The sequence below is a fragment of the Castor canadensis genome, chromosome 6 (assembly GCF_047511655.1).
Source record: "Castor canadensis chromosome 6, mCasCan1.hap1v2, whole genome shotgun sequence".
In the NCBI taxonomy this organism is placed as follows: Eukaryota; Metazoa; Chordata; class Mammalia; order Rodentia; family Castoridae; genus Castor; species Castor canadensis.
Genome location: NC_133391.1, coordinates 36833381 through 36858127, shown reverse-complemented (window position 1 = coordinate 36858127; position 24747 = coordinate 36833381). Strand labels below are relative to the sequence as shown.

The 24747-nt window shown below is 50.5% G+C and overlaps 4 protein-coding genes and 1 long non-coding RNA gene across 9 annotated transcripts in view; 2 read left to right on the top strand and 3 right to left on the bottom strand.

Annotated features, from left to right (window-relative positions):
• Nucleotides 1-1085: 1085 nt before the first annotated feature.
• Nucleotides 1086-4337, bottom strand: Cdca3 (cell division cycle associated 3). 3 transcript variants are annotated; one of them, XM_074076178.1, is made up of 6 exons: nt 3523-4337; nt 3163-3337; nt 2374-2503; nt 1781-1945; nt 1541-1644; nt 1086-1421 (listed from the first exon to the last, which is right to left on the bottom strand). In XM_074076178.1, the coding sequence occupies exons 2-6, from the start codon at nt 3280-3282 to the stop codon at nt 1266-1268; spliced, it is 675 nt and encodes a 224-aa protein (XP_073932279.1). In that variant the 5' UTR covers nt 3283-3337; nt 3523-4337; the 3' UTR covers nt 1086-1265. The 3 variants fall into 3 exon arrangements, with proteins under 3 accessions (XP_073932279.1, XP_020013804.1, XP_073932278.1); XM_020158215.2 differs by having other exon boundaries at nt 1781-2071; nt 3523-3936; XM_074076177.1 differs by lacking the exon at nt 3523-4337 and having other exon boundaries at nt 1781-2071; nt 3163-3510.
• Nucleotides 4338-4348: 11 nt separating this feature from the next.
• Nucleotides 4349-17590, top strand: Usp5 (ubiquitin specific peptidase 5). Of its 2 annotated transcripts, none has more exons than XM_020158309.2 (20): nt 4349-4566; nt 7298-7423; nt 7671-7737; nt 7926-8059; nt 8211-8356; nt 8613-8797; nt 9231-9325; nt 10169-10362; nt 11113-11184; nt 11532-11619; nt 11726-11851; nt 12444-12597; nt 12925-13099; nt 13702-13790; nt 14507-14698; nt 15161-15304; nt 15381-15526; nt 15731-15884; nt 16152-16236; nt 16929-17590. In XM_020158309.2, the coding sequence occupies exons 1-20, from the start codon at nt 4360-4362 to the stop codon at nt 17020-17022; spliced, it is 2673 nt and encodes an 890-aa protein (XP_020013898.2). In that variant the 5' UTR covers nt 4349-4359; the 3' UTR covers nt 17023-17590. The 2 variants fall into 2 exon arrangements, with proteins under 2 accessions (XP_020013898.2, XP_020013899.2); XM_020158310.2 differs by having other exon boundaries at nt 4354-4566; nt 14507-14629.
• Nucleotides 17591-18506: 916 nt separating this feature from the next.
• Nucleotides 18507-22200, top strand: Tpi1 (triosephosphate isomerase 1). The gene is made up of 7 exons (XM_020158313.2): nt 18507-18766; nt 19946-20069; nt 20178-20262; nt 20439-20571; nt 20860-20945; nt 21411-21498; nt 21635-22200. Exons 1-7 carry the CDS (start codon nt 18541-18543, stop codon nt 21751-21753), a joined length of 861 nt encoding a protein of 286 aa, XP_020013902.1. The 5' UTR covers nt 18507-18540; the 3' UTR covers nt 21754-22200.
• Nucleotides 18728-24747, bottom strand: part of LOC141424066 (uncharacterized) — a 31592-nt gene continuing 25572 nt past the window's right edge. The window contains exon 3 of the long non-coding RNA XR_012448891.1: nt 18728-18859. This is a non-coding gene — a long non-coding RNA (uncharacterized lncRNA). The remainder of the gene's footprint in view (nt 18860-24747) is intronic.
• Spsb2 (splA/ryanodine receptor domain and SOCS box containing 2) lies at nt 21908-24673 on the bottom strand. Of its 2 annotated transcripts, none has more exons than XM_020158311.2 (3): nt 24547-24673; nt 23539-24283; nt 21908-22712 (listed from the first exon to the last, which is right to left on the bottom strand). In XM_020158311.2, the coding sequence occupies exons 1-3, from the start codon at nt 24604-24606 to the stop codon at nt 22585-22587; spliced, it is 933 nt and encodes a 310-aa protein (XP_020013900.1). In that variant the 5' UTR covers nt 24607-24673; the 3' UTR covers nt 21908-22584. The 2 variants fall into 2 exon arrangements, with proteins under 2 accessions (XP_020013900.1, XP_020013901.1); XM_020158312.2 differs by having other exon boundaries at nt 21908-22709.

Below are 24747 nucleotides of genomic sequence, written 5' to 3'. Positions count from 1 at the left end.
AAGTGAATTCAGCAGGTGGTAGGGAGGGAGAAGGTGTATAGCACCTACAGCCTGCCATAGCTCATGTGTATATGCTCATGTGTGAGGGTAAAAGGAGGCCAGGCTACAGACTAGGAAGCAGGTGGCAAGAAACTAGATAGTGACAGGACAGGGACCAGGGGTATGGTTCAGTGGTACAACACTTGCCTAATATGTGCCCTGGCTTTTATCCGCCCCCCCCCCCCCCCCGCCCCACACACACACAAGTGACAGGACAAGGGGAAAAGGACTGGGAAGAGATTAAAGACAGAGCTGGGCACTGGTGGCTCACTCCTGTAATCCTACCTACTCAGGAGGTAGAGATTAGGAGGATCACGGTTTGAAGCCAGCCCTGGGCAAATAGTTCATGAGACCCTATCTCAAAAAAACCCATCACAAAAAAAGGACTGGTAAAGTGGCTCAAGGTGTAGGCCCCGAGTTCAAACCCCAATACCGCAAAAAAAAAAAAAAAAAAAGAGGCACCAGGATTGGATTTAGTAACCAACTGCCAAGTTAAGTTATAGGATATTGAGAGGGAAGGATTCAATGCAATAGCCAAGGTTTAAGTTTGGGCAGCTGGGCAGATGATGTTATTCACAAGGACAGGAAATACCGGGGGGTGAGGAATACGTTTTAAGGGAAAATCATAAATTCAGTTTTAGACAAACTGACTTCACAGTGTTTGTGGGGCAACTGGATAATGGTCAGGGTTAAGAGAGAGACCTGGAAGGTACCAGAATATAGATAAAGGATAGCTAAAGTCCTAGAACTAAACATTTAGGGAGGACAAGGGAGAAGGGCCAAGGACAGAGCCCTGGGGACACCACAATTTAAGGGAGGTATGCACAAGGGGCTGAGAGTATCAGTGGGGAGACACCAGGGGACACAAGCCCTCCAGGCTGCTCCTGACATCTAGTGCAGCTTTAGGTCTCACTTTTTAAAGCATTATTTAAAAATCACTTCCTATAGGGCTAGGGACATAGCTCAAGTGGTAAAGCACCTACCTAGCAAACGCTAGGACCTGAGTTCAAACCCCAGTACCGCCAAAAAAATAAATAAGTAAAAAATAAAATCACTTTCTTTAATATATAAGAAATATACAAGACACAAAGAAAGCCTAATAAAACTCTAAGTCCCAGAGTTGGTAGTCTAGGAGAAATCAAAGAAAACAAGCTGTTCCTCAGTCTACCTGGGAAAGAAAGGGTGAGGACACAGAATATCACCAGGCTGTAAGTGCCACTCAGGGTCTAGCTCTCTACCAAAGCAAAATGCTGATTTTCCTTGTCATGATCCTGGCTTTGCTCCCATCCTCGTCCTCCAGTTTTCAGAAGTCGTCCAGTTCCAAGAATGGCTCCTTCCTTCAGTTCTCTAACATTTTCACTTAGAGGAGAAGGCCACTTACCCTGCAAAAGGCAGTATATGAGTTGAGGAGTGTTGCTCAGAGAGGGAAGAACTAAGTAAAAGGGCCTCCTCTAAGGATAGGTTGGCTATATAGCAATAATTTCATCCTCTCTCCCTTTACCTGTCGTGATGTCAGGGTCCCAGGGGAGTTGTCATCCTGCAGGATAGTGAGAGGGGATCTCCCTAGTACCTTGCTGTTTGGTTTCCGTCTGTTGCGCTTAGAACCTAGGATAGGGAAGGTGTTACAGCAAGGACTCAAAATTGAGGCCTTACAGTTTATTATTCTCACATTATCTATGCACATTGTCCCAGGACTTTCTCCTAGTTTTTCTTCCTTACATCTTGCCCTTATATTTTGTACCTGAAGACTGGGGAGTCTCAGAGTCCCTGGAGGGCTTGTCTGAGCTCTGGCTGGACAAAAGGTTTTCTGTGGGCTGTTTTGCTTCCTCCTTGGAAAACACTTGTTTGGAGAGGAGTTCATTCTGGTTCCAAGGAGACATCTGGTCCTCAAGGGATAATGGAGTATCTAGAGGCAAGTCCAGTTTAGAAGATAAAGGTGCTTCCAGGAGAACAGGCTCTGAGGGAAGATTCAGTGTGGAGGCTTCTGTCTCAAATACTTCACCCAGCTCTTTCATCAGTGGACTCTGAGGGTCTAGAGGAAAGAAGCGAAATGAGCAGTGACCTCCTGATACAAACCATTCAGCAAGGAGGAAAAGATAAAGGAGCCTTAGGACTCATGCTCAGGTGGGTGAAAGAGTGGGAAGAGTGAACTCAAGATGAGAAGGAACAAAATATTGAGCCAAGTGAGATGGGAGCTAGGAATGTATCTCAGTGGTATAATGTTTGCCTACCTGGAAGCTTGAGTGCATGCAGGACTGAGAGGATGGCTTCACTGATTCCACTCAAGAATAGTAGGTGGCAGCCACATCAACATTCCCTGAGCCCTATACTTACCTACACAGCTGATCTTCATAGGTGTCCGAGCAATGCCAAGAGTAGGAGAGCGAGGATCTGAGTCCTGAGCCTGCTTAGGACCATCCAGCTGCTCTCCTGCTGGTAGACCTGGCTGTGGAGAGCTCTCCACCTGTCAGGACCACAAGCTAGAACAAGTCTGGGGGCCCAATTCTTCTCTCCTGCCCACATTCCAGGAAGAAATTGCTAAAACCTTCAGAGACATTCAGCCTACCACATGCAGATTAAGGCAGAAAATTGGGAGGCGGAGACTTGGAGGATCGCAGTTTGAGGTCAGGCCAGGCAAATAATTTACAAGACTCCCACCTCCAAATAAATAGATAGCTAGATAAAAATAAAAATAACCAGAGCAAGCCAGGTGCCGGTGGCTTATGCCTGTAATCCTAACTGCTCAGGAGGCAGAGATCAGGAAGATTGCTGTTGGAAGCCAGCTGGGGATAATAGTTCACTGAGACCCTATCTCAAAAAACCCTTCACAAAAAAAGGCTGCTGGAGTGGCTCAAGGTGTAGGCCTTGAGTTCAAACTCCAGTACTGGAAAAAAAGAAAAAAGCAAAATGGACTGGAGGTGTGTGGCTCAAGTGGTAACATTCCTGCATTCCATGCGTGAATACCTGAGTTCAAACCCCAGTACCACCCACTCCTTCCACTCCCCCCAAAAAAGGCAGAAAATAAGGCTTCAGAGGGGTGAACCTCAGTGCTCTCTCAGAATCTAGGTAGGCAGAGGACCAAGAACTTGGTTTCCCTGACTTCCCCACCCCGGCCCAGAGTACCTGGATGGGAGTGCGCTGGATGCCTGCACTAGGTGAACGAGGGTCCGCTACTCGAGCCAGATGCTTGTTGTGTGGCGGAGGCCGCGCTGGAGTGACTGGGAGACTCTTGGCTGAGCCCATCTCCACTAGGGTTGGAGGCAGGGACAGGGCCCGGCCCGTGTAGAGGTTGGGATGCCTGTGAGAAGTGACTCAAGTCTCAGCTCTTAGCGAGACCGTGTCCGACCTCTCACCCCAGATCTTCCCTTTCCAGCTGAGGAACCTCTTGATCGCTGGCCCAGACACTTCTGCGGCTTTCCAAATGGCTCATTCAGGACCTGCCGGACCCTTTAACTTATTTACTAACTTATTAAAATTGCTTACCTAGCTCCAGCTCCGCTTCTGATAACACACCAGCTCGAGGTTCAACTCCCAAAGCTATGTTTCAAACTTCCCGCCACGCCCCTACTCTGACCCTATTGGCTGATCCGACATAGACTTCTATAGGCCTGTTTGATGAGCCCCGCCTCCAGAGCAGGAAGCCATTGGACTGGAAGGATGTCTATCATGAGGATTGTGGGACCAATGAACTGAGACTTGGCTTGCCTAGGCGTGACGTCCCCTGGAGGGGTGGGGAACTTGTGTTCAGTGTCTGCCTGTAAGCTGTCCGCGTGAGTTCGGGGAATGCTATTTTTCGCTTTTGAGACGTAATGTCAAACAAACGATTTTACTAAACAAAATTATGGATTATTACGCTATTATGCACAATTCCGGCGGGAGACGAAGTTATCATGGTTTCCTAAAGCGAGAGACTGTAATTTTTATTGGTTGACGGAGTAATCAATCATTCATATAATCCGCTCAAACTCCGCCTCAGTGGGTAGCCCCTATTCAAATACTAAGAAGACAACCGCCCTTTTACTTCCCAATTGGGCGAATCCAAAGGAAAGTTTCGGGAATCGAGAGGCCAAAACAGCCGTCAGTTTCCGCCCTTCACGCGAAGGGACTCCCCCTGGTCCCTGAGTCCCAGCAGCCGCAACTCCGAGCCCACCTGGCTACTCTACATGCGCTCCTGCCCTGGAAGACCGGGATTGGTCCTTTCGACCATCAATTGCACCAGGACCGCTTTTCATTGGCGTTGGCGGAGAGTAGGGCAGGGGGCGGAACGCCAGCAGGCAGGCTGTGTCCAACTGTCGTTCTCGCGCGTCTTGCCTTTGGCGCATGCACTTAACGAATAGCGCTCATTGGACGGGAGAGCAGGGGTGGGGGACTGGGACGGTGGGAGCCGCTGTGTGTGGTGGAGCTGCTGCCGGTGTCATGGCGGAGCTGAGTGAGGAGGCGCTGCTGTCAGTGTTACCGACGATCCGGGTCCCCAAGGCTGGAGACCGGGTCCACAAAGACGAGTGCGCTTTCTCTTTCGACACGCCGGTAAGCCCAATCCCCACGCCTGCGGCGACCACGACTTCCTTCCATCTCCCTGGTCATTCTGCCGGGGCCTGCAAGGCTTGGGCTACCGCCTCCTTGTGATGCACCCTGGGACTTGTAGTCTTCCACGCTTCTCTCCGCCATTGCTTTTCATTAGCTGGGAGCTGTGCAGTGACTACCGTCCCCTGAAGCCGCTGCGCTCGCCTCGCCCGCTCCCAGTCTCGTGGAGCACTGTGGGCATTGTAGTCGCCCACTGCCCTTGTCGCCGTTCTAAGCTAGGGTGGCAACACGACAGGTGGACTACAACCCCCAAGCCGACCCCTGCAAAAGCCTGGGAGGTGGCCTTGCGGTAGCGCACGGTTCTCCGGGTTTTGTAGTCTCGTGAGGGAGGAATGGGGGCGACTCCCCACTGTTGTGGGTTTAGGATTGGGGTTGGGAGGATAGGGACTGCAGTTCCGAGGCAGCTGTTAATCTGGAAGTGGGCTGTGAAGAAGGCCGGTTCCGAGAACGACCGAGTCAAATAGCCTCCACCCATGGTTAATATGGACAGGGGGCGGGAGGTGGGTCATTGGTGGTAGGGAGAGGATGAAAAAGAAAAGGAAAGCTCTAGTCGTTTCTCCTTTGAAGTGAACCATGGCCGCGCCCCCCCGACCCCCCCCCGCCCCGCTTTTCTCCCCGTCCATCACAGGTTGAAGAGAGAACCCCTTTTAAAGTATTCCTAGAGAGATGGCTTCTTTTCTTGGAGGATGCTAAGGCCCCTTTCTCATCCCGCTCCCACTCTTGCCTAGTTAGACAAAGCCGCCACCCACTCCGTGCTTCACGTTTTGCAGGCTCCACCCGATACCTCCCTTTCTGCAGTTCTGCCTTCCTGTGGCACCCTCAACAGGAGACAAGTCTCCAGGCCCGAACTGAGAGGGCAACCGCTTGGTTGGGATCCGCCTCCCCCGCCCCCCAAAGTGCTGTTGGGCCCTGCCCAGGGTGTTCAGCCAGACCAGCTCATAGCCTGAAAACTGCAAGTCAGAGTGGAAAGTCTTCATTAATGCATCACCAGTGCTGAGTATAGCAGCATGGTGTGAGGCCCAGTTCAGGACCATCACTGTGATTTGTGCTTTGCTGGGCTTTGATCTGAGCCCCTGACAATGTGCTACTTCTCTGAGGTCTGGTTTTGGCAGAGGTAAAAGAGGACCACTTGGAGCAGAGCTCCAGGGTTTTCAATCCATGGTGAAACCAGTATCTTTTATTTTTAGCTGAAGAGTTTAATCACTTCACAGCTCCCACCGTCCTCCCAGGAGGAAAAGGCTTTTCTTAATTACCAGCAGATGATGGAAGTCAGTGGGTCCTTCTTTCCACTTATATTTGCTCTTTGGAATAATCCAAAAAGGGGTTTTGTAACTTTCTGACACTTTTCATTTTTCAGTCTAAGTCAGTAGTTCTCCAGTGTGGCCTAGTTGCTTTGCTAACCAACTCCAACATTTTCTTATCTTCAAATTGGGTTCATGGGAAAAAGAAAGCTTAGCTGACCTCCCTGGTGAGAAATGCTCTATTTGTTCTTGTACGTTGCAATCCACACTATTCTAGGGAGTGGAACTGAGCAATCGATTGGACCAAGAACTTATACAGTGCCCTATTTTTAATATCACAGCAGAGAAATTTTCAAGGCCACTAAAGCTTTTATTCCAGGAAGAGGATATCTGTTGCTCAAAGTTTTGGATCTAGGCAAGACTCTTATTGTCTGCAGTTCCCTCTCCTCCTCTCTCTGCCACTGTTACAAAGGTCCTGGTAGACTTGCTCCACTTATGGGAAGCCCTTCTTTCCCTCCTCAGCTGAGATTTGAAGTGGACACTTACCTTTCCCTGTTGTTGGGTTATATGTGTTCTAGCTGCCTCAGGAAGTGTTGCTAGATAGTTCTAAAAGGGAATAGCTTTAAGGTTGGAGATTGGTGGGACTTCAGTGGGGATCTTATTTATTTGTCACAGGAGGAGAAAGGATAGGGAGTTCCTGGTGGCTACAGAATGCTGAGCTTCCTAACCTTGCCAGACTGGGTTCAGGTTTAGCTGTGAGTCCCAAACAAGATGTTGTTCCCTGGATCCAGGCTTCAGCAGGAGAGGAGGGATAGGACTCAGTGTGTACCAGGGTTTGGGTACCTAGTAGAGTGTGGGCTGTTGGCAAGCTCAGGGTTAGGTATATGTTTAGTGCTAAAATCTTTACTCCTCCAGTCTGGAAAGTTTTGAATATGGAGATCAGACAGATTTTGTTTTAGGAGTCCTAGGTTTGGGATCAGTGCCTGACATGTAGGTCTTTCCACTTCCTGGAAAAGACCCTTTTTCCTCTTAGTATAATCCCTGAACCTGGAAGCCTACAGTATTTGATCCCCCATTTACTTTCTGTCTCTTGCTCCCAGAGAGAGGAGGTGAATGAAGAGAACCCTCTTTAATTGTTTGGTGGGCTCCAAAGCCCACCCAAAGAAAAAGCAAGAGGAAGAGGAATGGTGACTCAGGTATTTCAGAGCCCCCTGATGTCCTTGTAGGTTGTTTTTAAAGTCACAGGAGGAAATGGGGAGAATCTCAGCTATGGATCAGGTTCTAAGAGGCTAAATAAGTTGCCAAGGGCCATGCAGTGTTAGAGAACAGAACCATTCTTCTGGAAACCAGCAGTTTCTGATCAGGTCCTTGATTTCCCCACCTGGCCAGATTTCATCTTACTTGTGTTTCTTCCCTTACCTCCTGCCCTACAGGAGTCGGAAGGTGGCCTCTACATCTGCATGAACACATTCCTGGGCTTTGGGAAACAGTATGTGGAGAGACATTTCAGTAAGACTGGCCAGCGTGTCTATCTGCACCTCCGGCGGACTCGGCGCCTGGTAGGCACAGGGGCTAGGGCTAGGGTAGGAGCTGGTACATCAGACACAATCCAAGAGGTACCCATTTTGAGTCTGTTCAATTCTGATCGGTTTCTCCCTTTCACCTATTTTGTTCATGTTACTAAAACTCTACAAAGATGTTTATTAGCTTTATTCTATTCTGTGATTAACCACTTCATTCTTCATCCTCCCCATTTGTTCAGTCCCTGGTGCTTATTGCTGATTCTGCCCTTCCTGTTCGTTGCAGAAAGAAGAGGACACTACTGCAGGTACTGGAGACCCACCTCGTAAGAAGCCCACTCGGCTGGCAATTGGTGAGCACCTCTGAAATGCTACTCTTCTTTCTGGGCTGGTTTTTTCCTGTTCTCTGAGGTACTAGGAAAGTCTGGGCCTGATCAGTGGCCCTAGAGCTATGGAGGGGACAAAGTGAGGTACTGTACTGGAGGAGAGACACTGATCTATTATGGTTGCCCTACTCTCTCTTTTCTTCCTGTCTTAACAGGTGTTGAAGGCGGGTTTGATCTTACTGAGGAGAAGTTTGAATATGACGAGGACGTGAAGATTATCATTTTGCCAGATTACTTGGAGATTGCTCGGGATGGGTTGGGGGGGCTCCCTGACATTGTCAGAGATCGGGTATGAATGTTTCCCTACCTTACCAGAGATTTTAGGGCAAGAGAATAGTGTAGTCATGGCTTTGGGCAGTACTGACAAAGCTGAAAAACCAAGGGATAGAGGAGCATATGGAACAGGGGTTGGGTACTGTCTGACCCTCTGCTTCCCCCAGGTAACCAGTGCAGTGGAGGCCCTACTCTCTGCTGACTCAGCCTCCCGCAAGCAGGAGGTACAGGCCTGGGATGGGGAAGTTCGCCAGGTGTCTAAGCATGCATTCAACCTCAAGCAGTTGGACAACCCAGCTCGGATCCCTCCATGGTGAGGCCTGGCCCCTCCGTCTTTAAGCACAGTTTCCAGAGCAAGGGCAAAGAGACTGCCCTTCTAAAGGATCTGGTGGGAGAGAGGATCAGGAGCAGGACAGGGAAGGAGACTTTGGGGCAATGCACAAAGTAGGGGACATTCAAAGGAAAGAACAGGGTCTTAGGCTGGCAGAGAACTTGCAAAGTCCCCTCTGAGTACTGCTGCCATATTCCCCTGACCCACATTTCAGCTAATTTTCTTTTCCTTGGGTTAGTGGCTGGAAGTGCTCCAAGTGTGACATGAGAGAGAACCTATGGCTCAACCTGACAGATGGCTCCATCCTTTGTGGCCGGCGCTACTTTGATGGCAGTGGGGGCAACAACCATGCTGTGGAGCACTACAGGGAGACAGGATACCCTTTAGCCGTCAAGTTGGGCACCATCACACCTGATGGAGCTGGTACTCCTCTCCCCCACTTAATGTGTCTCAGTTCTTGTTTTATGTGACATGTACGATACATGAGTATATTCTCTTGATAAAAAATGAAAATACTATACATGAGATCAAATTTTCAGTACCATCTCTTCCCAAATCCTGGTCCCCTTCTAGAGGTGACCATCATTATCTGTCTAGTGACTATCTTTCCAAACCTACACCTATTACCTTATACTGCAGGGGTAGAATCAGAATTAATCCCAACCCTCACCCTGTTTTACCCCATCTTATGTGTCATCCAGTCCTAGAAGAGGTTGTGGCCTCATTGATATTCAGATTATCCTCTGTCCCACCACGTTCCCTTTGAGAAGGAGATGCAATGACTGGCCACCAGTCCTGAGCCACATCTCCTATTCTATATGTGTACTCATATGATGCTGTCCGTCTCCTATTCTAGATGTGTACTCATATGATGAGGATGACATGGTCCTGGACCCAAGCCTGGCTGAGCACCTGTCCCACTTTGGCATCGACATGTTGAAAATGCAGAAGGTGAGATCCCTGTCAGCTTTAGATTTTTTTTTTTTTTTTTTTTTTTTGTGGTACTGGTGTTTGAATTTAGGGCCTTGCACTTGTTAGGCAGGTACTCTACCACTTAAGCTTGCCTTTGTGATCATTTTTCCTTGCTTGAGGCTGAGGTAGGGTTTTTTGGAGAGAGCTTCCACAATTAACCCAGGCTCCAAGATATGCGGGCTTCTCTTGAAGAACTTTCTAGAACCATTTAAGTATTCAGTAAATACTATGTGTTAGTCACTGTGTGAATAAGGCAGGTGTTGTTCTTGCTTTCATGGGCTTATATTCTAGAAGGAAAGGCAGGCATACACAAATAAATGAATAATTACAAACTGTGATGGGTGCTATGAAGGAGAGGCAGGGTACTGCATTACAGTAGTTTACAGTACTTCCTGGCCTATCTAGGGGATCCAGGGACATTTCCCTGAGGAAGTGTTCTTCGAGTGACAATCTAAAGAATAAGTGGTAGGCTGATTGGCTCAGTGGTAGAGCACTTGCCTAGCATGCATAAGGTGCTGGGTTCAATTCCCAGTACTGAAAAAAAAAAATATCCAAACTAAAGAGTAAGAATAACTTCAGAATGGGAAAAACATTTTGGGTAGAGGGAACCTTACTCATTTTATTCCCTCATTCAAGCCTGAAGACTAACAGGCCTCTGGGATAATTTCCAGTCCAGAACTTGGACTGTATGATATTCAGTGTGCCTACAATTCCACAAATTCTGAGCTACAGCTGGATTTCATCCTAGACTTTGTGAGAGATCATTGTAAAAATTATAGGGCTGCGTTTCTTTCCTGGTCTGAAGTATTCCTTCATATGCAGACAGACAAGACAATGACTGAGTTGGAGATAGATATGAACCAGCGGATTGGCGAATGGGAGCTGATCCAGGAGTCGGGTGTGCCACTGAAGCCCCTGTTTGGGCCTGGGTACACAGGCATCCGGAATCTGGGTAACAGCTGCTACCTCAACTCCGTGGTCCAGGTGCTCTTCAGCATCCCTGACTTCCAGAGGAAGTGAGTGGTCTCTCCTCCGGGCTACTGTCACTCATTGTCTACCTCTAAGATCCCTAGCTGCTTTCCTGGTTGCCAGCCTCTGGGCACAATTTCCTTCTACTGCCCTCAGCACCATGTGTTTGATTTCAGTCTTAGAATAGTTCCTAATACACTATGGCTGGCATGCTGTAAGGGGAGTACATTACAGAACTTCTCCACCATAGTCCCAGCACACGCCCACACACACTAATAGAGCAGATTGCCAAATCCCTGGGCTCTCTGTGGCCCTCAGACAGACTCAAAAGGTTAGCAGGTCGTCTTTATTTTAGGCCAGTGACATCAGATGAGCCCCTAACATGGACATGCAGCACTTGGGGGGCCAAAGGAGGGCTTGAGACATTAAGGTAGAAGAAAGGCAAATTCTTACCATCAACGAGTGTACTGTCTAATTAGGAAACAGAATGTGAAAGCCTACGATGTGTTGACAAGTTCTGTGGAATAGAATACGAATTCTGTTTATCCTAATCTTGGGCTATCTTCTCTCTTCCCGGGCCTGTTGGTGAGAAGTCAAAGAAAAGAGCCTCTGAGCACACTGTATTCTTAGTTGAGTAGGGAGGATGGACAGGTTGCTAGAGAGAAATGAACTTCAAGGTTCAATGACAGTAGCTACTCAGTCTGGAATACACAATTAGTAGACAATTTCATTCTTCCCTTTTCTTCTGTGCACAAGCTAGATAGAGTCTTTCCAGTTTTCCTTTGTTTGACTCATAGGTATGTGGATAAGCTGGAGAAGATCTTCCAGAATGCTCCAACAGATCCCACCCAGGACTTCAGCACCCAGGTGTATGTAGCCAAGTCCTGTGTATAGCCCATACGTTTTCTTTCTCCATGGCCTTTGGGGTAAGCAGCAGTTGAGCCCCTGAACAGTTACAAACTCTTGGGTGACACTGTCTGTCTTGAGGTGGGTTCCTGTGCAACCTAAGGGGTTTTTACTTTTTTTCCTTTGGTAGTATTGGAGTTTGATCTCAGGGCTTCAAACTTGCAAGGCAGGTACTCTGTCACACCTCCAGCTGCCAGTTTTTCACATTTTTGAAAAGGTCTAAGCAGGGCCGCAAACGAGGTTGAGTTGAGATAGCTGGGAGGATTATTGGTTGACTGAACCTAAATGGTTTTCTTGGTTATCACCTTAGGGCCAAGCTGGGTCATGGCCTTCTTTCGGGAGAGTATTCCAAGCCAGCACCAGAGTCAGGTGATGGGGAGCAGGTACCAGAACAGAAGGTGAGTCTGGGGTTTTATCCCTCTCAGGCTCTGGAATTATGGGGAAGCTGAGGTCTGGGAGATAGCCTCTGAACCCTAGCTGAGTCTCTGTCCTGGCTCTGCCTAGGAAGTTCAAGATGGCATTGCCCCTCGGATGTTCAAGGCCCTGATTGGCAAGGGCCACCCTGAGTTTTCCACCAATCGGCAGCAAGATGCCCAGGAGTTCTTCCTTCATCTTATCAACATGGTGGAGGTAAGGGTTGGGAAAATGGCAAAGGGGCCACTCTTCACTTTCATTCTGTCTGTGTGCAGTTCACACCCACTGACAGTTTTCTGTCAGCCTCAGCCCATTCCTATCCCCGTAACTGGACAGTCTGCTTGCACTGAGCTTGCCCTGTGAGTAGTGTTTGTGTTCAAATACTTCGTCAAGAAGTATAGTCAAGACAAGTGATGACCCTTACCTGTGATGGGCTTGCAGCCTAATTGAAGGATACATTCAAAGCAAATAGCATGAGAGGGTTGAGGGATATGGCGCAATGGTAGAGCACTTGCCTGGCATGCATGAACCCTGGGTTCCATCCCCAGCACTCAGGGGGACACAAAAGGAAAGAAAGAAAATGGCATGAGATAATTGTTGCTTATAAAGAAAAATATAGGAGGTGTGGCTCAAGTGGCAGAGTACCTTCCTAGCAAGTGTGAGGCCCTGAGATATCTATTAGATATCTCTGTGGCCCCGAGTAGTTTTCCTGCATCCACTCCATCCTCCCCCTATCACTTCAAAAGTCGAAAGGCCCCATGCTATTTCCTGGCTGCTCAGATCTCTTCACACCGCTTCTTTCCCATAGAGGAATTGCCGGAGCTCTGAAAATCCTAATGAAGTATTTCGTTTCTTGGTGGAGGAAAAGATCAAGTGTCTGGCCACAGAAAAGGTTAAGTACACCCAGCGAGTTGACTACATCATGCAGCTGCCAGTGCCCATGGATGCAGCCCTTAACAAAGGTAGGTTGTTTCCTCAGCAAGGCCTTGGTGAAGATGGAGGCTGACTGAGGTCTCTGAGGAATGCATGTGCACCTGATAGAGAGCAGAGCCCATGGTTTGCCCTGCTTCCCCAGCCCGAGGCCCAAAGCTGGACTACAAGGGCAAGGGTTAACCTTGCCCAAAGCTTGTTAGCTGAGCCATGTTGAGACAGAGGCAAGATAAGTAGGGAAATGTGCTTAGTGGACTTGACGAGGGCAGAAAAGCTGGAATAGTTACGAGCACAGAGCCAGGAGGGCAAGACTGAGGTAGGGCATCCTCTTAAGAACACACCACTGACTCTTTCACCAGAGGAGCTTCTGGAATATGAGGAGAAGAAACGACAAGCAGAAGAGGAGAAGGTGCCGCTACCAGAACTGGTTCGGGCCCAAGTGCCCTTCAGCTCCTGTCTAGAGGCCTATGGGGCTCCTGAGCAGGTGGATGACTTCTGGAGCACAGCTTTGCAGGCCAAATCAGTAGCTGTCAAGTATGTCATTTCTGCCTGGGCTTAGACTGTGGGCCTGTGGCAGGGTGATCCCTAAACACATCTTCTTCTTGGCTAGTCTGTCATCCCTTTTGGTTGGGATTTCAAGGTTGAATCTGCCGGGGGCGGTGATCTGTCCCTAAGGGAACTGGGAGGTCATAACGGGTAGACACAGGCAATGGTTAACTTGTCTTGTTGACCACTCCCTCTTCTCTCATGGGGCAGGGTCTCTTTCTAGTACAGCTTCTCTGTACTTCCTCTCTCCATTGTGGCAGGACACAGGCACTGAGTATCAGCTGTGGGCAGAATCTCACTTCCACTAATAGCCTGCCTTTCTGCCTGGCCATTGGCCCCTGACACAGGCTCAAGATCTGAAGGGATTTAGCACCCCCAGTCCCTTGCTTCTCTTGTCAATAAAACAGCCCTCTCTTGGCTTCTGCATTGACTTGTCATGGGTATCTGATGCCTGCCCAGGACTGAAGAGTGGGGAGTATCATCTGGGTTACTGAGACTCTACCCAGGAGAGGTCAAGCCCTGGTTTGGGAATTACAAGAGAGGAGAGCCCAAGGGGTCTCTGGGTACCAGCACATTCTTTTTTTCCCCAGGACCACACGGTTTGCCTCATTCCCTGACTACCTGGTCATCCAGATCAAGAAGTTCACCTTCGGCTTAGACTGGGTGCCCAAGAAACTGGGTATGGTGGCTGGGATGCAGAAAATACTAGAAAAAGACAGGACTCTAGCACATGTCAACTGTGTCAATGTCCCAGACTTTTCTCTGAAAGGGGAAAACATCGTAGATTTTCAAAATGTGACCAGTTTGAAAAGCACTGACTAAAACTATTTAAATACTTAAATTATAGTTACAATTTACAACTGAAAATGATTTTCATGGTTTTATTTTTATAATTCATAAAGATGTTTTCATTTTTTTTGTGTGTTTTTGAGACAGGGTCTTTGTATATATTAGAGTCTGTGCTTAAACTCCATCCTCCTGCCTTAGCTGCTCAAGTACTGAGATTATAAACATGCACTGCCATGCCTGGATGGTGTTTTCATCTTAATAATATTGAAACAATTCTCACACCTCTTACAGGTCTCTGACTATAACTTGAGAACTGCTGATTTGCTTTTGTTTTCTAGATAAGGAAGTTGAGACCCACAGAAGTGTATAAGTCATTCTTTTTTCACAAGTCAGAGGCTCCCTGCCTTGTGTGTAGCTCATGATGCTAGATCTAGGACCAACATCGGTCTCTTGACCCCTAGACTCACTAATGTTTCTGTTACACCCCCCCCCACACCCTCTCACCAAGGTTGGAACTGCTTTGGGGAAGGGGCTTGAGAGTCCCAAAGTGCTTTTTAGGTGGCCTCAGAAGCTGAGGTGACCCCTCTCCTGTCCTTCCAATTGTAGATGTGTCCATTGAGATGCCAGAGGAGCTAGACATCTCCCAGTTGAGGGGTACAGGGCTGCAGCCAGGAGAGGAGGAGCTACCTGACATTGCCCCACCCCTGGTCACTCCGGATGAGCCCAAAGGTAGCCTTGGTTTCTATGGCAACGAAGACGAAGACTCCTTCTGCTCCCCTCACTTCTCCTCTCCGACATGTTAGTGACTCTTCTTCCTGCCTGTCTTTCTCTCTTGCTGATGGGGCTTCTCTGCCTTGCCTCCCCCGACCCTGTCCTTTATGTTTCTCCTGTCCTCCCTTTCAAATTTCCTCTTCCCTCTTGATGGATGTGGGGACTGACTAGAGTCCTTCAGCCACATTCTTGATGTGGATGGCAGTAGCACTGGCTAATTGCCTCTACATCCTTGTTTCCTCCTTGGTTTGGGTTGGGTGGGAGTGTCATGCACCAGAAATGGGCAGGAAATTGATAACCTTTGGTATACCAGGCCCATATTATGTTGTGTGGTTATTTTAGTTAAGGTGCCAGTCAGTGGAAGAAAAATGCATGCAGTGGGTGACTGGAAGAGGGCTTAGGGCCTGGTGTGTAGGAAGGAAAGAAGAACAACAAATAGAAATACTAGCCCAAGTAGTCAGGTCATAGCACCCATCTTCCCCACTACAGCACCTATGTTGGATGAATCAGTCATCATACAGCTGGTGGAAATGGGCTTTCCTATGGATGCCTGCCGAAAAGCTGTCTACTACACGGGCAACAGTGGGGCCGAGGCTGCCATGAACTGGGTTATGTCGCACATGGATGATCCAGGTAGGCAGGACTGGGTGGCAGGATGGGGCAAGGCCTCCATATCTCCCCAAACACTTCAACCCCTTCACATCCACAGATTTCGCAAACCCCCTCATCCTGCCTGGCTCCAGTGGGCCTGGCTCCACAAGTGCATCAGCTGACCCTCCACCAGAGGACTGTGTGACCACCATTGTCTCTATGGGCTTCTCGAGGGACCAGGCCCTGAAAGCTCTGCGGGCCACGGTATGGGGGGAAGACAGGGTAGGAGTGGGGAGGGGATTGGGAATGTGGTTCCATCTGTGTGAGCAGGACAAAGGACAAGTGTGGTGCAGCTGAGGCTTGAGGAATCCCTTGTGTTGCTGTGATGGACAACTGAGTCTTCCTTTCCCTGCTGGTGCTCCTGCCTCAGAACGCGGTAGAAAAAGTAACGGTTCCCTCCTCTCTAAGAACAATAGTTTAGAACGGGCTGTGGACTGGATCTTCAGTCACATTGATGACCTGGACGCAGAAGCTGCCATGGATATTTCAGAGGGCCGCTCAGCTGCTGACTCCATCTCCGAATCTGTGCCAGTGGGACCTAAAGTCCGGGATGGTTCTGGAAGTGAGTGTCAAGGCCAGTCCTGGTGGAGTCTGGGCACTCTGCTATGTCAGGCCCCTCAAGGCAGCTGCCTCGGCTTGTGAGAGATCAGAAGCCTCTTTCCACTTACAGGACTTGTGAGGATGGGATTCTGGGAGGTTGAGATAGCCTTTGGCCCACAGTATGTTCCATGTTCCTTGACACTCTTGTGTGAGTTTAAGCTGTTAGATACATCTTTGGATTGTCACTCAAGGATCCCTCTCTCATTTTCTCCCCTGCCTTCTTCCCCAGAGTATCAGCTCTTTGCCTTCATAAGTCACATGGGCACCTCCACCATGTGTGGTCACTACGTCTGCCACATCAAGAAGGAAGGCAGGTGAGGGTAACAGTGTGCATTGTTTAAAAACAAAAAATAAAAAAGCTGTGCATTATGAATGGAGAGGTGATGGTGGGAATGAAGAAGGGCAATCTTGAAGTCCTTAGAATATTTGTGGGAGAAGCAGAGGACTGCTGGAGCAGGGCATAAATACCCCTGAGATTGAGAGAATGTATCCCTGTCGCAAACTACAGCCCAGAGGCTGAATCTGGCCAACTGCTTTTGTAAATAATATTTTACTGGAATATAGCCATGTACTTACTACTTGTTTGTATTGCCTGTGGCCATTTTCATGTGGCTAGAGGAAAGTTGAACTGGCAGAGTGGCTCAAGTGGTAGAGTGCCTGCCTAACAAGTGTGAGGCCCTGAGTTCAAAACCCAGTACCACCAAAAAAAAGAGGAAAGTTGAGAGAAAATATTGGTCTGTCTGGCTTGGAAAAAGTTTGCTGACCCCTGCCCCTCAGGAGTTGGTGGGAGTGGTTGAAAAGATACTGGAGAGTCTAAAGGCACCAAATAGGAAAAATGACTATTTATGACATTGTGTCATACTTACAGCAGCTGTACTTTAGATTTGGGGATCCAGGGACTGAATGGTAGGAGCCTTGTCTTAGGACCTTAGGACCTTGGACTGAGAGACAAAGTTGATGTGCCCAATTTGTTTATCCTTTTCTGTCCTTTTCCCTATCTCCTTAGATGGGTGATCTACAATGACCAGAAAGTGTGTGCCTCTGAGAAGCCACCCAAAGACCTGGGCTATATCTACTTCTACCAGAGAGTAGCCAGTTAAGAGCCTGCCCTCAACTTTTACCACTGAGGGCAAGGGACAGACCACCTGACATGAGGGACAGGGGCTGAGGGATGGACTTTAGCCCCCTGCTCTGTGCCCTTTTTCTTTTTGTCCCCAGCTGCAGGGAAGAAGCTGGAGGCCATAGGACAGTGGCCAAGCAAAGTGGAGGAACACTTTGTTAGACTTTGGGGATAGAGCAGGAAGGGGACAGGAGTGGGGCCGATGCCTGTCTGTAAAGGAGACCTTGTTACTTCCCCTGCCCCTTGAATCCACAGTGCTCTGCTTCTCTGTGTAACCCTGCCCAGCCCCAGGTGTGGAGGGATGGGGTCTTATCTGTATGTGCGCGTGGGTGTAGCTTTGTGCATTCTCTTCCCAGGGAGGGAGGCTGTGTGTCTCCCTTCCCCCTATGTGTTTGCTCCCCGTGTGGTTGGGCAAGGAGGGATATGAGGGAAATGGGGACCGCCCCCCTTGCTCTCCTGCCTCAGTCTTTCTCCCATCCTGTCTCTTCCTTGTCCTCTGGAAAATGCCAAAATACACGATGTGAATAAAAGTACAGTGGCTAAATTCATCTTGTTTTGTACCTTTGGGGAGACTTAACTGCCTGGGGATGATGACTGGAGGGGGCCAGGTTCAGATGCTCTCCATCTCTGCCCTTTGCCTCTCTTGCATCCCAGACAATAGAAGTGGAATAGAGTAACAAAATGCAGAGCACCAAGCAAAGGAAAAGGGAATGAAGAGCCCTTCCTTCCAACAATCACATAGGAGGGGGTCCTAGTGTTTCCCAAATGTTTCTAGTGGCTACTGGGTTTCAGCAGTCCCAGCAGGTTTTTTTTTTTTTTTTTTTTTTTGGTGGGACTGGGGTTTGAACTCAGCGCTTCATGCTTGCAGCTTGAGCTTCAGTCCGTTTTGCTCTGGTTATTTTGCAGATGGGGGTCTCCTGAGCTTTTTGCCTGGGCTTTGATCTATCTCAGCCTCCCTAGTAGCTACGATTATAGGCTGGAGACACCTGCGCTTGGCCCCTGCAGCTCCTCAGGCTTTGGCCACCTGAGTAAAGAGTGGGCTACTCGGGTGGGGTGAGGCGTATTGTCTGCACACTTGTACAGCTGCCCTTAGCTCTTCCATGCCAGTGTGGGTTGCCCTCCCAGACTGGAGCCTGTATTTGCCCAGCAACTGGGGCTACACCAAAAGTGCCCGCTCAGCAATCCTGGATGTGATGGAAGAATGGGGCTCTTCCAGAGTTGGAGAGGTGCCCTCTCAGCCTCAGTGAGCAATTTGGTCTAAGGCCAAGTTGCTAACTATCTCCACTGAGGGGAACTGAAATCGTAAAGTGGGTTCCCCTGAAGGCAGGACTCCTCTCCCAGCAGGCAATTGAGGTAGGAGCACTGCGCCCCCAGACCGCCCCCTAGAACGTTGGTACAAGAAAGGCGGAACGTCAGAACATTGCAACACTAGGCAGGCGGGTTGCGGGTGTGGGGGGGTGGGGAGGGACGGCCTCCCAGGCAGGGGGCCGGGCTAACCATGGCGGAGGGCGGGGAGGAGGAGGAGTTCTGCTTCACACTGCTCTATATAAGCGGCCTGTGGCCACAGCTGCGTGCTGATACTGACCTTCGGAGTATCGGTCCCTGCGACATGGCGCCCTCCAGGAAGTTCTTTGTGGGTGGCAACTGGAAGATGAATGGGCGGAAGAATTCTCTGGGGGAACTCATCAGTACCTTGAACGCTGCCAAGGTGCCGGCCGACACCGGTAAGCCCCCTCCGGGAGCTCCCGCTCTGGGAAGGAGGTCGGGCGTGGCAGCGCCCTCTTCTGAGATCCCTGAGCCCTGGTGTTCGCGTGGACCTGGATGCAGAGCCGGGGGACAAAGGCCGTTGGGTGTCTGGGCAGTGGCCCTACAGCGCAGTGGTCTCGCGGCCGCAGTAGCCGAGATATGTTGAGGGGGTAGTGGGGAGGCATTTAATGGTGCCTTCGGCCTGTGGGGCGGGAAAGGTCTTATTGCGTCTCCAGGAGGAAGATGGCCCCTAGGCATGGACTGGGGCTGACCAGCCAGTAGTTGGGAAGGAGCACAGCCTGAGTGTCTGTAGGCGATCGCGAGAAGGGCTACAGCCTCCCAGTGTGTGGGGGAGGAAGCTCAGCTTGCGCGGGCTCCCAGCTACCGGCCCCCACTGCCTCCGGTTCCGTGCGCCTCCGCACGTAGCCCAGAGCTCCTCCCCGCGCCTTGCACGGCTGGGCCTAAGCCACCCCCTTGATCCCTTCCCCTCGCAGCCCGGGTGACTCCTGCCTTCCATGGAAAGGATTGAGCAGGTGCCAAACAGGCTGAGCTATTTGGGAATGAGGAGTGATCCTATATCTTCCCCCAGCCTGGAAACGAGAAAGTGCTAGCCCTGCACGAGCACCAGTCAGTTCCCTGCCCCCCAAGGACAGAGTTGTTCTCCATCCTTCCCCTCCCACCCACCTAAATCATAGAGCCATGGGTCTGTCCAAAAGGGCATCATCCCCTTCTCATGTAGTTTTCAAAGATCCCTATGTAAACCCCACAAGTTGGCCCCTTCTTTTGCTAAAAATCCTTGCCTTGAAAGTGGGGATGGGCTATTTTAGAAGGGAGACAGGGCTGGCCCCCAAAGAATGCTGAGTCTGGGAGGTGCTCATGCCCAGAATAGCCCGAGGAAATTAGAGCCATGGTTGTTAAAAGAGCAGAGGGCAGGGGAAGGGCCATGGCTTGTCAGGGGCCTTTGGAAGGCTTAGGGAGTTGGGTATAGGCCCAGCATGGGCTGGGAAGTGGACAAAGGTCATCTCGCTGGGGTGAAAAGGGAGGAAAGCAGAACCAAGAAAGAGGATGCTAGGGGACTCCAGAACACTGGACAGCAAGTCTGAATAATGAAGGCTTTCTTTGATCTCATTTCCATGGCCACCGTATTTCATCCTCAGAGGTGGTTTGTGCACCCCCCACTGCCTACATTGACTTTGCCAGGCAAAAGCTGGATCCCAAGATTGCTGTGGCTGCACAGAACTGCTACAAAGTGACTAATGGGGCCTTCACTGGAGAGATCAGGTGAGATGGAAGCAGACAGGTGTGTGATGACCCTTCTCTCACTTTCCTCCTGAGGAGAAGCTGCAGGATGCACTCCCTGCTGAATCCTGGCTTTCTCTCTTCCCTTAGCCCTGGCATGATCAAAGACTGTGGAGCCACGTGGGTAGTCCTGGGGCACTCAGAGAGAAGGCATGTCTTTGGGGAGTCAGATGAGGTTAGTAACCAGAAGAGGAGGCAAGATGCCTTTTTTAAAGAAGGATGTCTTAGGCTGGTGGAGTGGCTCAAGTGGTAGAGCTCCTACCTATCGAGCTTGAGGCCCTGAGTTCAAACTCCAGTTACAGCAAAAAAAAAAAAAAAAAATTGCCTCACTTAAAGTCTATTTCTCAACAGCTGATTGGGCAGAAAGTGGCTCATGCCCTGGCAGAGGGACTGGGAGTGATCGCCTGCATTGGGGAGAAGCTAGATGAGAGAGAAGCTGGCATCACTGAGAAGGTCGTTTTCGAGCAAACCAAGGTCATCGCAGGTACTTCTGGAGCAAGGGACCTTTGAACCTAGTCAGGGTCACAGAGACACAAAGAGTGGGGTTAGAAGCCCTGCAGCCTGCTTTGATCCGCATGCTGATCCAGGTAAAAGAGGAGAGGGTTGCTTGCGTGGTCCTTAGCATTTCTGCTCCTGCCACTGAAGGTATGCATACCACCTGGAGGTCCTTAAGAAGCATTAGGGGCATCACCATTCTTCATACCCTGGGGAACTTAGCTAGAAAGCTCCTTCCTAGTCACCCTTCCCTCTATCTGTGATCTCTGTCCTGCAGATAATGTGAATGACTGGAACAAGATTGTCTTGGCCTATGAACCTGTGTGGGCCATTGGTACTGGCAAGACCGCAACACCTCAACAGGTAACTGAGCCCAGAAGCTCTCTTTCTACCCTTAACCGATCTTGCCTCAGTAGAACTGGACAGGCACAGAAACTATCTGGGCCTGTCCCTTATTTTAAAGACAATAATTTGCTGGGTGCAGGTGGCTCACGCCACCTAGCTACTCAGGAAGCTGAAATCAGGGAGATTGCAGTTTGAAGCTAGCCCAGGCAAATAGTTCACAAGATCCTATCACAAAAAATTGGGCTGGTGGAGTGGCTCGAGAGGCCCCAAGTTCAAGCCCCAATATTGCCAAAAAAAAAAAAAAAAAGACAATGACTTGCTCAAGTACATACATTCCAGGGCCTACCTGGAATGGGAGTCTTGGTGTTGACTCAGATCCCAGGCCTCTTGCCTGGAAACCAAACTAACTCAGATGCAAATGGGTTTTCCTCTTTTAATGAGGCAGGAAGGATTTGTCTCACTTAGTTTGCCTTCTTGCTCTAGGCCCAGGAAGTACACGAGAAGCTCCGGGGATGGCTTAAGTCCAATGTCTCTGATGCAGTAGCTCAGAGCACCCGCATCATTTATGGAGGTGAGTGGGTTTGGCTTCAGCCAAGGTGGGATGGGCTGAATAGACTGAGTTCTTCTTAGACATCTTAGACATGGAAGTAGGGTTGGAGAATACTCATCTCATCTCTCACCTAGCCCTCTTTCTGCTCCCTTCCCAGGTTCTGTGACTGGGGCAACCTGCAAAGAGCTGGCAAGCCAGCCTGATGTAGATGGCTTCCTTGTGGGTGGTGCCTCCCTCAAGCCTGAATTTGTGGACATCATCAATGCCAAACAATAAGAGCCAACCATCTCCCCTATTCTGCTAAGCCAAGGGACTAGATAGCCCGAGTAACTGCTCCCACCCTTCACATGCTTCTTTCTGATGGTGTCATCTGCTCCCTCTTGTGGCCTAATCCAAACTGGACTTTCTTTTACCGGTTACACCTTCTCCCTATAATGGTTGGGACCAGGCCAATGCCTTCACCACTTTAGAATGAAACATGTCACCAAGGTAGCTTGTCCTTGGCTGAGAGGTAGAAAGAGTGGAGCTTGTTCATGTGTCCCCTGAGGCCCCAGTGAGGTCTGGAGAGCAAAACCACCCTCCTCTTCCCTCTCCTCTCCCACACCATGAGGCCAAGATCCCCCCCGAAGAGGCCAGGGATGCTCCCCTCTCCCATGGTGTGATGCCTATGTGTAGTGTATGTGAGCCATCCAACATGGAAGGGAAATAAACACCTAGCACTAAGCCTTGTGGTTGTCGTCCTTCACTGCATTTACCCATATCATCTATTTCCTTGAGATAGTCACAGGACTGTTTCCTTTGTGGGTTTTTTTTTTTTTTTAAAGAAAAAAACATGAACAGGTTTCTGTAACAATACATCTCTTACTATTTTTACTTGAAAAAATGTCTTGTGTACCATGCTGCTACAGCCTTGAATATCCTCCCCCTCCCACCCCTCTGGCTCTAGGGCTGTAGAGCTCCCCTGAGCTTAGGCTGGGGAGAAGGCACAGCCTCTTCTCCCATCAGTCTCACTGACTTTAAGTAGCTGGTCTAGGCCAGCAGTGCCTCCCCACCAAACCCAGGGTAGTGGTGGTGGCAAACTGCCAACACGATCTGTGGTATCACAGGTCACTGGTACAGCAGGTATTGCTTCATGGTAGGGGGCAAGGGCAGAGAAGATACCTGACCAAGCCAAGTATCCCCCAGGGCATGGCGCACACACAGGCGGCTCAGGTGCAGAAGGGAATGTGGCTCTGCTGGGGGAGAGAAGGAGGGGAAGGTAAGTAGAGGTGCAGCTACCAGCCAGACATCCTCAAACTACAAGGTCCTAGCCAGGCTCCCCTCTGTTTTCCTGCTCCATCTTGTCTGAGGGAGATCTAAGGTTTCCTTAAGTTCTCCAGACTCACACATCCCTTAGCTCTAGCTAAGACCCTCTAAGCAACAGGCCACTGTGGTGACGCTGGGCTGAAAGGTAGCAGGATGATAACCCTCTTCCACTCTGTGTGGCTCACTTTGGGTGATGGGAGGACAGGCATCTGCCCTTTGCAAAGACTCCAGCTGCAGAGCTCCAGCTCCTAGCCCTGGCCCTGTCAGTTTCTGGGAGGCTCCTCCCCTGTGGCCCCACCCCTACCTTCAAGACTCCTTCCTGGTGCAAAAGGCCCCGTTTGCTCCATTCTGGGATTTGAGGAAGTAGGTATGTGGCACAAAGACAGGCCAGAGCCCAGGGAATCTGGCACACACCCTTGGTGCCTAGTATTGCCAGTCCTTCTCTTTTTGGAGGTGTACCCATTTAACCCTTCCGCCAGCCTTCTAATCCCTGAATGTCTCCCTCAATTCTAAGGACCCACCACTTGTCAAAAGAACTTGAGCAAACTGCGTTTCCCACTCTCAGTTTTACAGCTTTCTGCTGAATTAAGTTAAATAACAGCTGTGAAGTCCCTTGGCCATTCCTAGTAGTGAATTAGGACTGAAGGCAAAGCAAATGAAGTCAACCCCCTTTGCAATTGTCCGACATTGAGTTTCCATCCCAAACTACTGCTACCAGTGACAGAGTACTCTTCCCACACGTGCCTAAGACCTCACCTCTCCTTTCGCCCAGGTAGTGGATGCGGACCTGGCACTGGACCCAGACAGCGCTTACAGCTGGATAGAGGGTCCTGCCCTTCAGTCCACGGAAGGCAGGCCCTAGGTAGGTGCCCCCAACAGCGTAGCCCAGAGTTCCCTCCTCCATGTCCAGAACCACCATTAGCCTTTCTGGCACCTCCAGCTGTTCACCCTGAGATCCGGCGGGATACTGGGGGGCCTCGGGCTTCTTGCTCTGATGGTACAGCTTTCCCCGCCCAATGTCCCAGCCCCACGACTCGCTGTTACTGCCCAGCAGCGCCGCGTAGTGGTCAGCCTGCAACGGAGCGAAGGCCGTGGCCACGCCCACCACGGCGTGTGTGCCCCTCTGCTCTGGGGGCCAGCTAATCTCCCAGGCGTGCAGGCCCCTCGAGTAGCCCCTCTTTCCCCGGGCTCCATCAGTACTCTGGGCCACAGGCCGCCGCTCAAAGCATAGACCCCCTTCCTTGACCTCGATGTTCTCTGAGCAGTCCTTGGGGTTCCAGCCGTGACGCCGTTGGACCCCCAGGTCAGGAGGGGGAGCAGACAGGAGCTCCTCCAAACCCTCGGGACAAGAGAGGTCAGAGTACAGGGCCGGCGAGGTGCGGGTGCTGCTGCTGCCCCCTGCCAGGGCTGTCTGGCCCATAGAGGTGAGCAGCTGGAGGACTCCCCAAAACAGTCTTGCTGGGGCGTCTCTCTGAAAGCTGAGCTTCAGATCCAGATTGAGCTAGAGGGGGGTTGGGGAAGGAAAATGATACGAAGTGCAGTATCCCGGCTGCGGGTCCTCACCCAGACACTCTATTCGTTCGCCCATGTGTGCCGACCCGCCGGCTCCACCCCCTTTGCTCCCCCAAACCTCCTAGATCCATGACCCTGCTTTCCCTCCATCAATGCTGGATCACCCGAACCTCTCATGAGTTCGCTGTCTTCGGACCTCAATCCGGGCCGTCCCCCTTGTCCGCCCCGAAGTCCCTGATCCGGCCCTCGAACCTCGCTTGGCTTCGCAGGCGGGAGGCCGGCGGACCTCCGAAGTAGCCCAGCCGAAAGCATCCGATGCGCGCGGGGCGCTGACCGCCGGCCGCTTCCGCCTCCAGCGCCTGGATGAGGGCGCGCCCCGCCCCCTGGGGCCTGGGTGGAGGTGGACCCTCTGGTCACCGCCCAGGCCACGCCCGCCAGTGCCACGCCCCCGCA